The sequence below is a fragment of the Pteronotus mesoamericanus genome, unplaced genomic scaffold, assembly GCF_021234165.1.
Source record: "Pteronotus mesoamericanus isolate MK-2021 breed Mesoamerican mustached bat unplaced genomic scaffold, CSHL_Meso_final contig_702, whole genome shotgun sequence".
NCBI classification, from domain to species: domain Eukaryota; kingdom Metazoa; phylum Chordata; class Mammalia; order Chiroptera; family Mormoopidae; genus Pteronotus; species Pteronotus mesoamericanus.
In genome coordinates this window covers 2,608,967-2,621,251 of record NW_026555239.1, presented here as the reverse complement: position 1 = coordinate 2,621,251, position 12,285 = coordinate 2,608,967, and the positions used below count along the sequence as shown (strand labels likewise).

The following is a 12,285-nucleotide window of genomic DNA, read 5'->3' as shown; positions in this document are numbered from 1 at the left end:
GCTGGCAGCTGGCTGGGAGAATGGGCCAACACAGAGGAAATCTCTAACAAAAAACAACTGTTGGCACGAACTCTGGTTAACGGTTTTATTTCTCCAGCCCTCCTTGCCTCAGCCACGTACAAAAATTTAAGACCAGTTAATCTCTAAATCTCCTCAAGGTTGTAAAAGACTGATCCATGAAGACCAGACACACAGGATTCAGTGTGCCCACCTGTGGCCCACGTCCAGAAGGGAGGCGCTAGTGCAGGCCCGTGGACCGCACAGTGTCACAATGAAGCTGGTTGTGATGGTGACCTCAGCGGGCAGCTGGACATGGTAGGGGAAACGGCGGGGGGGGGGGGGGGGGCGCGGGGGGGGGATGGTGGGAGAAGTGTATTTTAGGCTCAACTAACATTTAAACATAAAGCTGGAAATTCAGCCATTCAGCCACACAACACACCCATACACTGAGGACCTATTCTGTGCTGACCTGGCTGCAGGCCCAGGCCTGGAGAGGAAGAATAAGCCGCAGTCCCTGTCCCCACAGAGCACACGGTCCAGTGGGGAAAGCACTTGGCACACGCTGGGGTCCTACCGTGAAGGGGTCCCACAAGAGAGTGCCAAAGCTGGCACGGGGGAGAGCCGGCTGGCACCCAGAAGGCAGGTCGTGGAGGGGGTCTGCCGGGGCATTTGACGGGGCGTGAGAGGGGGTAAGGTTGGCTTGGACGTGCTGAAGCTGGTCACCACAGGGGAGAGAAAAGTAAAGCTGCACAGAATTACACGATCCCTAGGAATTTTCTTTTTAAAAGGAACGAATATACTAGGCTGTATGCTCAGCTGGTGGCCAGTGGTGGGTGTGAGCCACCATCACTCACGGCCCGAAACTTTGGCCCAGGAGCTTCCAAAAAGGCCTGGCATTTGTACTGAGGTGGAATGGGGGTTATCGGCTTGGGATGCTCTTAGCAACCAAAGGCTAAGGCTGGGCCTCCGCAGTCCCAGGCCCTGCCACTGAGAGAGGCTTTCTGGCCCCCACAGGCAGTGACCTGCTGTTCCCAGGCAGCCCCTTCCTGGGGAGGGCGATGTTGGAAAGGGCAGAGCAGTGATCCGTGGGCTCTGGTTTCAGAACGGGTGCCACTGGGCGCCCACGGGGTCAGGTTACAGCTTGACTCAGCTCACTTGAAGGAGGCCTGGGAAGCGAGGCCTGGGATGGAGGCAGGGAGAAGGTCACCTTGGAACGGTGCAAAGAGGCAGGTTTCACATGCGATGGATTGCAAATGGACGCACAAACCAGCACACCCCCCACAAACCAGGTCAGTGGTCCTTTGATGAAAAGCTAAGCACCTGCCTCCTCAGAAACACACACACAAACACACTTGCACTTACAGAGACAACTGCCAACCAAGAGAAAATTCCTCCTTGAAGAGACCCTGGAAGAACTCATGGCCAATATGGCTCTGTGGCCTATGGTGCCTCCAGCCTACAAAATACCATGAAGAGGCTGACAAGACTCGCTGACAAGACTCGAGGAGCAGAGCGCTGTGTGAGGGAGGGGGAGCGTCCTGGAGCAGGACTGGTGGGGAGTGCCGGTTCCAGGGCCAGACGCCTGGACGCAAGCCTGGGCTCCACGGTCTGGGCTCCACAGTCGGCCAGTTGGGTGTCCCTGGGCGGGTAGGTAAACAACTCGGTGCCTCACTTTCCTCATCGGTAAGGCGCGGCTAATAAAACCACCCACCACACAGGGCCGTGAGGGAGTCGCTATCTGTAGGGTGCTAAGTCTAGTGCCTGGCACAGGGTAGTGCTCCCGTCTCATTTGCTATTCATGCGGCAAGGAGTAACACTTGTGGGAAAAGAGCAAAACAAAAAATAATACAATACCATAATGCTTAGAAGAAGGTAAAGCAAGGAAGATGTCAAACTTAAAATATTGGTTACCGAAGTGATCAGAAGGGACTATTTTAATTTCCTACATGGAGAGTGAGAATGTGTAACTTGAAATAAAAATTAATTTAAAAATGGAGGAGGAGCCTAAGGGCTGACTGAGATGCCATCGTCCAGTTCCCCTCCTCTCCCGCGAGCCCCCCTGCTCCCGCAGGCCTGGAGGCGCTCGCTCTTCCCTAGGAGCCGCCCATCACCCCGCCACTCCTGCCAAAAGGCAGGCCAAGCCATGCCTTACCTGGTGAATGATTCCGGAGCCAGGCCGCCAGAAGCCTACACCATACTTGGCACCTGCAGTTGCCAGGAAATTATACACTTCTTGGTTTATGTCCTATTGAGACAAATCAATAGCCAGAGCGTTAGTAACACAATTCATGTCTGAGACGACCTTTGCCCATGCCCGCCTCCCTCTGCCCCACCTCCCCTGTGACTCTGAAATGCTGGTGCCGCGAGGACGGCCCTCTCCTGGAGGCCTCCTACGAACACCCAAAGGGCTTGGAGGCCAGCCCGGTTTCAGCTGGCAGGCCTAGGAGAAAAGCAGGGAGAGGAGAGAGCCCCAGCTCTGTGACTCCTGGCCAGGCAGAGGGTCCAGAACAAGTTCCTTCCCTGCTCTGGGTCTCAGTTGCCTTATATGTAGAAGGACTGGGCTATGTCACCTCCACGGGGCCCTTCGGCGCTCCGTGCTCCCCCAAGGCCAGCAGGGAGGGGTACACCAGAACGGCGGTGCTGCTTCTCCCCTGAGCCTCCTATGCCTCTCTCTGTGATCCTGGCTGTCATTTCCTGAATGCCCAACTTCGGAGATGACATCGTGCTAAACATCCTCACAGCCCATCATGTGAAGGAGAGAGGTGCTGTCATCAAGCCCATTTTACAGATGCAAAAACAGAGAGTTAAAGAGAAAAGCCAGGGTTTGAAACCAGGCCTATTCAACCCGAGCCTGAGAGCTACATTCTGATATAAAATAACGTTACCATCCTGTATCTCAGGACACCTAGACCAGCACCGGGTGCGGCACAGGCACTCAGTACTTCGTAATATGTATGATGGCCCCCAAAAGAGAGGCTGCCAAACAGACCGTGTTCTGGCATGTGGGTTTCAACAGAACAGCGGCGTGGGCTACAGCCATTCAGTCTGTAACTCGTAGGCAGCTTCCTCGACGGGTAGGGCAGGCTTCCTAGCGCACTGGTGTGAGGCCGGGGCTTATGGAAGCCACGGCCGGCCCCTGGACAGGCGAGAACCAGTGTCAAAGGGATGGGACCACCACGGACTACAGGGTCGCAAAGGCCGCACTAGGAAATGAGACCTGCCAGCCTCTGGGCACGAGACGGCCATGCTCCAAGGTGGAGGAGGGACCCATCGCCAGCTCCCCTGCACCCTCAGGAACAGTCTCAGGACCACCTAACCCCCTTCACCTCAACTCCAGACCAACAACGCATCCTTCTGCGGGCCTGTCTGGTTCTGCCAGGTAAAGGAAAAAGAAGGCAGACAGAGAACCTGGGTCCCCAGAGTGGTCTCTTTCTGATTAATTATTAATAATACTGGCTTTTTCATGTACAAATCAGTCACTTATAAAACTGGTACCAAGGGCAGGAGGCAGGCGGCCGTGTCTGGACACATATGCACGCATGTCCATGCGAGTGGGGGAGGCAGTGGGCCGGCCCCTGAGTGGCGGCGGCGGTGCCTTGGCCTGAACTCAGCCTAGACCCCTCTGGCTGCCTGTGGGACCCTGGACAGGTCACTCCGCCTCTCTGGGCCCCAACCATGTAAATCTGACTGTATCCCTCCCCCGCCAGTTCCTAAGATGGTGCCCCGGCCCACCCCCTCCCACCCCTCGTCCACATACAGAGCTCCAGCCCCACCACCCCACTTTCAATTCCACAAATGCACCGAGTTGTTCCTGCCTTGGGGCCTTCGTACACACTGTTCTCTCTAGAATGTTCTTCTACCAATTAACATCATTTTATCTGCTCAGGTAGGTCTCAGCCTACATGTTACAACCTCAAAGAGGTATCCTTTTCCCCAAAAGTATAAATTAGACACTTTTCTTACCCTCAGTGTTCTACGCTTCCCCTTCATGTACAAATTGGCAATTACCTATTTATTTGTGTGACTAGCTCTGTCTCCCTATTAGACTCTAAGAGCCATGAAGGCAGGGCCTGTCTTGTTCACACCGAATTCCCAGCACCTAGCACAGTGTCCTGCATATAATTAAGGTTCAATAAACGTTTGTTGAATCAATGAGGGAATGAACCCTGAAATCCTATGATTCTGTGACTCTCATCTCCAGAAGGTATATTCTGAACTCACAAAGTGAGGGGAGGGCCAGGCCCTGACGCGGTGGCCCTGCTGTGGGCAGTCACCCAGAGGGGTGACAAGGCCCCAGTTCCCGGCACCACAGGAGCCCCTGTGATGTTACCATCACTGCTGTCACACTAACATGGGAACCACCAGCCAGCAGGCTGGACTCTTTCAGCCGAGTGGGAAAAGGGCCGCTGCGCAACCAGGACACAAGCCGGCAGGCCAGGGCGGGGAGGAGGGGCTTGAATGGGAAAGCTGTCCCGAGCGCTTCCCATGGGTCTGAGGGGCCCTTTGAGCTGTGCTGACCCTGGGAGCTGGAGGGCTTTCAGTTGCATGCAATGCTCTGTGCCCAGCCGGGCCGAGGTCCTGCCAGCATTCAGCTCCTGCCAAGAGCCCCCGACAAAAGGCGCCCACTTCCACGGCAGGGGGTGGAGAGGGTGGAGGCCCAGATCTGGGAGAGGCCTGCTGTTGCCAAGAGTGAGCACACACAAAGGTACCACAAGTGGAGCCTGGGAAGGAGCAGGGGCTTGGTCCCTAAGGAAGGGGGGGGGGGGCAGAATTCAGCCTGGCACACGGCCCCTTGTATCCTGTTAAGCAAAACAGAAGAAGGGGGCCCCCAGAGGAGGCCAGTCATAAGCCCCTGCCCCCATGAGGCTATGGGACTTGACAGTGTCATGTCTTGGTTGCCTCCAATTTACATTATAGCCCTCAGCCCACCTCCCTGATGGGGTCTTTGGAGGTCAAACAAGAATGAGTGCACACACACGTGACACTGGCAGAATAGAAAATTTAAACTACCCTCTCCAGAGCAGCCGGCATTATGTACCAGAACCTGGTGCCTGCATCATTTTTCAAATATAATAGAAAAAGGACCATGAAAAAAAAAACCCTTTAGTTTTGTTTTCAGGTTTTTCTCTCTTATTTTCTAACATCTTCACAATGAGCAAAAGATATTTAAAGATTTAGAAAAGAACAAAAAGAATATAAAAAAAAGACTAACCCAAAGAAAGGGTCCATGAGAACCTGGAGCCACGCCCAGTGCGAAGGCTTTGCCTCTCATCCTGTGTCACACCCACTGGGCCCCCCAAAACCTTCAGCTCACCTTGGCCCGACGCAGGTCTTTCTCACCCCCAACCTGGGCCTCGATCAGATGGTCACAGTGGATGGTGGACGGCACGGCCACCTTGGGCAGCCCACTGCTGATGAACTGCAGCATGGCCATCTGGGCCGTGGCATCCTGCATGGCCACGCGGTCGGGCCGCAGCCGCAGGTACGTCTTGCCCCGCTCGATCTCCTGATTGGCGGGGTCATCCAGGTGTCCGTACACAATCTTCTCAGAGAGGGTCAGGGGCCGGTTCAGCCTGGGGGGAAGGGGAGGGGCTGCCTGGTACCGTCCGCACAGTCCCCCGCCCACCCACAGCGCTCCCCCTCCGAGCACACGGCCACCCTGACAGAGGGCAGGGAGCAGACCTTCCGCCCCACGAGGGCGGGGATGGAATGGTCCTGCTCACTGCGGCACCTCCAGCACATGGCACAGAACCTAGCACTTACTAGGTGCTCAAAAATCACCTGATGGATAGGTGAACGACAATATCAAAAGAGATGGCAGGGATTTTTTTTTTTTAAGGATATTTGGGGTTTTCTTCCCCAGCATATTAATCGCAGTTATCTGATGAGCCTCTATTATACAATATTTTGCACCATTTAATCCTCATTGTCCCTGGCATTTAATAAAATAACCAAGAGGGAGTGGAGGTTGAGCAGAGTGGCGTTAACAGCTGAAGTTCACAGCCAGGCTCACCTTGAACCCCCTACTTCTCTCTGTCCATGAACTACTCCCCTGTGATGTCAGCTCTACAGAGTCAGAGGATCCAAACCAGCACTCCCCTCGCCCAACCTGCCCCGCCCTCCACCCACAGCCTCCACCCAGGTGCGGGAGGCCTCCTTGCCTGATTATGCCAAAGCCTTGCCCGGTAGCTGCACTTGCACTCGCTCTCACTCCATTAAGAGAGGCATGGCTGTCAGCTCTCAAGGCCGGAAACCCACACCACTGCCTCTAGCCTCTCACTGGTCCCCCTCCTTCCACACCCCATTTCCCTGTAGGTCTCCCCCTCCCTTCCTCATCAGCACCAAAATGGAAGTCCAAGTCTGACCTTTGGAGAGGTGCCCCCTTGGCCGAATGCACCTGTCTCATTGTCCCCAGGGTCCCCCCCATGCAGACTGGGGTCAGCACAGGTCAACTCTCAACCACCCACCGTGAGGCACCCTGATGATTTCCTGCTGCTGCCCACTCAACCGGGTGGCCCACATGGCACAGCAGCCATGGCTGGACTTCATACTCCGCCTCCCACCACTCACAAAGCTTATGCCATACCTGAGGCCTCCTGGGAAGGGGCGGAGTCCCACTTACACCCAATAAGTCAAGGGAAAACACGTATCAGATTAGGAGTCAGAGGCTCTGGGTATAGACCTGGCCCTATTTATTTATATTTTTTAAGATTTTGTTTATTTACTTCTCAGAGAGAGAGGCAGGAAGGGAGAGAGAAAGAACAACATTCAAGAGATATATCAATCGATTGCCTCTCGTACACCCCAACTGGGGAACCTGGCCCACATGGGAACCCAGGCATGTGCCCCAACCAGGAATTGAACATGCGACCCTTTGGTTTATAGGCCAACGCTCCATCCACTAAGCCACACTAGCCAGGGCCAGGCCTGACCCTATTAACTCAATCTACTGAGTAATCAGATAAGCAACTACCCTTTACAGGGAGCTTACCAACCCATCTCTAAAGTCCAGAGCTTCGACTGGAATGAGATAACAATTGCACTTATAATAAAACAGCTTTATTGACGTATAATTGGAGTGCAATAAATTGCATATATGTAAAGTATAACCACTTGGTAAGTTTTGACCTATGTATACACCTGTAAAATAAACACAAGTAAGATAATGCACACATACATATCCTCCAAAGTTCCCTGGTGCCCTCCCACCCGCTCCCATCCCCAACCACCACCGGTCTGCTTCCTGTCACTATAGATGGGTTTCCTCACAGCCCTTTGCTCGGCATTGCTCTAAGCACTTTACTGTATATAAATCATTTTATCCTTGCAGCACGGATGAGGAAGCTGAAGCACAGGTGCAGTCCCTAGACCAGGTCACAAAGCTAGCAAGTGGCAGAGGCAGAAGGCACGGACAAGCAGCGTGCTGCACGGGTCGCGCTCTTTACGCCGCCCTGTACTGCCTCTCAGTAGCACCGGGAAGGACGGGCCGGGCCGGTGCTAGAGCTCAGCCATTGCCCCGCTGTCGTCACCACCATGTCTCTGCTGGGGAAGCAGAGAACCTTTCTCCCGCTAGCCTGGGCTCTGGCCCCCCACCCCCAAGTTTACCTAATCCCCCGAGAGCCAAGAGTTTCCTAAGGCGCTGGCTCTTGGGCGACAGCAGAGCAACAGGCAATTCTGAGAATCCCTACCGTTCTGCTGTCATGAGAACCTTGAATAAAAATAGCACTGGCTGAGGTACAGCTTGCCCCCTTTAGCGCCAGCATCTCCAAGGCTGGTGTGCCCACTGCGCCGAGCACAGCCCCTCTTTCTGGGCCCCAGGGAGAACAAAAAATAGCAGGCAGGCTTTAAAACCAAAGACCTTGACAGCAAATGCCTGGAGTTGTATAAAAAAGCCTGACAATGACAAAAGCCTAAGGACAGCTCATCATCACATTTCCTTGAGGATTAACTGAGGACAGGAAATGGGGTCCTCCACATCCCACCCTCCCTCCGCTTCACCAGACGACAGAGAGCCAGTTCCCAGCAACAGAACTGGGCCCCTCCTGTCACAGACACAGGGTGGAGGAAGAGCCCCCCACGCAAGCCCCTGGCTTTCCAAAACACCCTTAAATGTATTTTGGGCTCACTACCATCTTTTTAGAATAACCCCACTTCTGTCTCCTTTTTCTACCTAAGGGTTTCTCAGATGTGGCACCGCCGGCAGTTTGGACCAGGTGACGCACTGCTGGGAGGCTACCCTCTGCGTGGTAGGATGTTCGGTGCTCCTCTTGGACTCTGCCCACTCGGTAACGCTGAACCCCGCCCCACCCTGGGTTATGGTAACTGAAAATATTCTCTAGACATTGCCAAATTCCCCTGGGGGACAAAATCGACACCCCCACCCCCAGGCAGCACCCCTGCTCTATTGGCAACAGTGAAAACATAACATCCCTTATCTCTACTAATCTGGAAAATGCTGAAAATTTATGGGTTTTCCTGGTTAAAGCAGGGTTGAAATAACTAGGCAAGGGAAAAAAACCTTTTCTTGCTTAGTTTTACTGATGTAAGTAAAACCAAAAATATTCCCAGTGCCTGAGAAGGTAGTTTTTCTGGTTAATTTTTTTAATGCAAAAACTAAAAGGTGAATAATACTCTTTGTCACATTATCATAAAGCAAACTTCTGTGTTAACTCTCCTTCCAAGCATAATGAAGATCAAGGTGAAAGTGTTTTCCAGTTTTCCACTGAGCTATGGTCTGAAATCTCTAAGAATAAATAAAATAGTTTCCAGGGGGGTAAATATTGGTTCAAGGTCCCATACCGATGGGGACAAAGGTTCGCAACCCTGGCTGCATGTTAGAACATCCTGGGAAACTGGCCAGCGCCCTGCGCAGTCGGAGGAGTGCGCGTCACCAGGAGACGCTGTCGAACAGAAGCCTGGGGCTCAGTGGGTCTGGATGGGGCCTGAGGTTCTGCACTACCAGCCTCCCCGGGGGTGCCCATGGTGCTACTGATCTCCGGACACTTTCAGGAGTAAGGACTTCACAACCGGAATCAGAATCGCTGGGTAGTTTTACAAGCTTCCAGGTGACTCCAGCGTCCAGCCTGGGTGAAGCCCATGGGAATGCTGGAACCAGCCCTGGGAGGTACTGCACCAGCCAGACCTGCCAGGTATTTCCCCGGCCCAATACTCGATTTTCTTATCTGCAAAATGAGGAGGGGGTATACTAACAACCTGCAGAGGTTTTTGAAAAGAAGTCACGAATGTGACATGCCTGGACCAAACTGGACACTTAGGTAGCTATGAGTACGGCCACCCTTGCTGAACATTCACAGGTCCTTACTCCGATGAGATAAAGACTAAGGCAGGCCCCACCCTGAGAACTGAAGTGAGGATACCAGTAAAGAGGTGAATAGTGGCAACAGGGAGAAGGTGCGAGACAGGCTAGAGCACTGGGTGAGGCCGTGGAGACAAGGTCCCACCACTTGCTCACCATGTGGCTATACAATGGGTGCCTTCTTACTGTTTTCTCTTATTCCCAGGGTCACCGTCACCAAGTAGGGAGTCGTTCAAGTTCCAGGAGCAGTGCTGACTGGGGTGTACTGCCAGCCCCCACCCTCCGGTGGCAGATTATTCATCCCCCTGGGGCCAGCATCTAGCCCAGGCCCGGGCTCACCGGACAGCAGTGCAAAGATGACCGCCACTCTACCAAATGAGGAAAGGGAGGCCCCCAAAAAAGATTTAGTTAAGATCCCACCCGAGCTCTCCTCTGGGCCTACGCACAGAAGAGGAAGTACAGGCGTTCCTCTTGCAATTAAGCCCTGTGGGTCCCAGACGGCTGGTCCAGGGTCAGCAGCCTATCCTGGAAAGCGCGTCTGGAAGGGCCAGGCCTAAGCACCAATGAGTCTCTGAGACCTTCGCTACAGTCCACGTCACCAGGATGCTTTTTTTTTTTTTTTTAATTTTCAAAAGATTTTATTTATTTATTTTTACAGAGAGGGTAAGGGCAGGAAACATTGATCAGATGGCTCTCACAGGGCCCCCACTGGGGACCTAGCCCTCTACCCAGACACGTACCCTGAGAATCAAACTGGCGACCTTTCGGTTTGCAGGCCGGCGCTCAATCCACTGAGCCACACCAGCCAGGGCACGAATCACCAGCCTTCATGACAACAGATTTTCCCTTAGCAGAGAGGGCAGTAGGGCCACCACCAATCTAGAATGCCTTTCCTCAGCAGGGACCTTTGCACCCTAAATGTCTGATCCCGCCACCATCACCAGCCATCCTTTATCAAGCACCTCCTGCGTTCCCTGAAAGGGGCAGGCAGCAGAAGCAGCACCTCTGGCCTTCTCCACAGCTCCCTCCAGCAGCCTTACCGTTTGCGAACAATGTTAATGTTCTTCTCTAGCAGGTCATAGCGGATGTAATCATTGGGCTCAAAGTGGCTCATGGCCACCTTGGCTCGTTGACACAGGACTGAGGCCACATGGTACTGCCGCACACCTAGGGCTTTCTGCAAGAAGAAAGACAACAGCAACTGTCAATGGAGGACTTAGGGTGGTCCACCCCTGAGAGATCAGTGTGGTGAGTAAGTAAGAAACAACAACGTCAAGAGCCATTCAGTGACTGCAGCCTCCGTTTCTTCATCTGAGGCATAGGGGTAATACAGATGAGACAGCAGCCACAAGGAACACCGCTTGTGGCAGGAAAGGGCAAGGGATTTGTAGTCAGAATTGCTGGATCAAAGTCAAGTTCTATTGCCTTAAGAAAGTCCCCCATCATTTGAGCACAAGAGGAGATGGGAAATGGGGACCCAACCAGCTCTGGTGATCACAGGGTTACTGGAAAGGTTAAATGAGAACATAATGTGGAAGTTCTCGCTAAGCTGTGAGGCACTACCTGCGCCACAGCTGCTAATCCACCTGCACTCTAAGTTACTTGAGAGCAGGCATCAAGCTTCATTTGTTTCATTTATCTCTGTATCGAGACTGCCTGGCACATACTAGGGAATCAATAAATAACTGTTGAACAGATGGAAGAATTAAGGAGGAAAACGCCATGCATGAATTTTGGATACTTTCTCATCCCTTCCATTAGGTCATAAAAAGGATAGCGTCTAGCTGGCTCTCCTTATCTTTGATTGCTCTGGGGGAAGACAGTCCCCAGGTGTTAAAACTTATATGCAGTCCTGGGAGAGGCCCAGATGGAGGAGGTGAGGCCAGTAACCGGCACAGGCGGCCAGGTGCGTGAGCGCGCCGCCTCGCAAGCCAGTGCTCAGCCCCAGCCCAGGCCTGGGCCTTCGGATGAACGCAGTCCTGGCAGACATCTGGATGGCAACTTCTTCTGCGACCCCCAGGCTCCCACGTTCCTGGCCCACAGAAACGGAGCAGGAAGCATTTGTGGTTCTAAGCCTCTAAACTTGAGGGCAAAGATCTGTTATGCAGCAATAGACAAATGACTGTTATGATGGGGCCTGTATTAGTTAATTTTAAACTGTGGATGACAACCTTCATAGCATTCATCGTGACCAGGGAAGAATAAATGATTCCAAAGAAATGACAAAGGGAAAGAGAAAGCTGCTTCCCTTCTAGGTGGTATTCCCTGTCTAAGGGGGGATACACCCTTGGGCAAGGACAGGGCAAAGCTCACGCTACGGCCCCGGACCCCTTCTTTGTGTCACCTGGACATTTAAATCCGGCCCCTGCCAATCTCAGCATCTGAACCAATGCAAGTGCACTGCTGCCACTCCCTGCTCAGGTCACCCAGCAGTGGGAGCCCACCCACTAGGAACAGCCACCCCAACCCACCACTCCTGGCCACCACAGCAGGACTGAGCTCCTGATGCAGACTTCAGAGCCACTTGCCCTCCAGCTCCAAATTCGCCATGAGGTCTCCATTATCCGCCTCACTGTGTTGGGGAGGAGAATCCACCAACAATGCATCAAAGGACCTCCACTAGCCTGTGTGCAGAAGAACGTGGTGCTGCAGCTGCAGCTGCAGATACAGCCTGCCCCACCCCGGTGGGGAGGCCTGGGCTCAGGCCTGGCACGCCACTTACTGTTTGAGTCATCTTGGACAATTCGCCCTGGCTAAATACTCTTTTACACACAGAGCTGCTGTGAGGACAGCAGAGATTACAGAAAGCACTTGGCACAGTTTCTACTATTACCCCTGCGCATTTACAAGCACACACTGAGCCCCCTCTGTGTTTTTCACACAAATGAGAAACTACACAAGCTATTCTGCAACTGGGCCTTTATCATTTATCCACATATACATTTTTCTGAGGCCCATATACAGAGCTA

At 53.2% G+C, this 12,285-nt stretch overlaps 1 protein-coding gene across 1 annotated transcript in view; it reads right to left on the bottom strand.

Annotated features, from left to right (window-relative positions):
- The window catches only part of ACO2 (aconitase 2), a 40,625-nt gene that overhangs the window by 11,724 nt on the left and 16,616 nt on the right, over window positions 1-12,285 (bottom strand). Inside the window, exons 2-4 of the mRNA XM_054582447.1 lie at window positions 10,357-10,493; window positions 5,315-5,573; window positions 2,153-2,245 (exon numbers count right to left, since the gene is read on the bottom strand). Coding sequence (XP_054438422.1) covers window positions 2,153-2,245; window positions 5,315-5,573; window positions 10,357-10,493 — 489 coding nt within the window. The remainder of the gene's footprint in view (window positions 1-2,152; window positions 2,246-5,314; window positions 5,574-10,356; window positions 10,494-12,285) is intronic.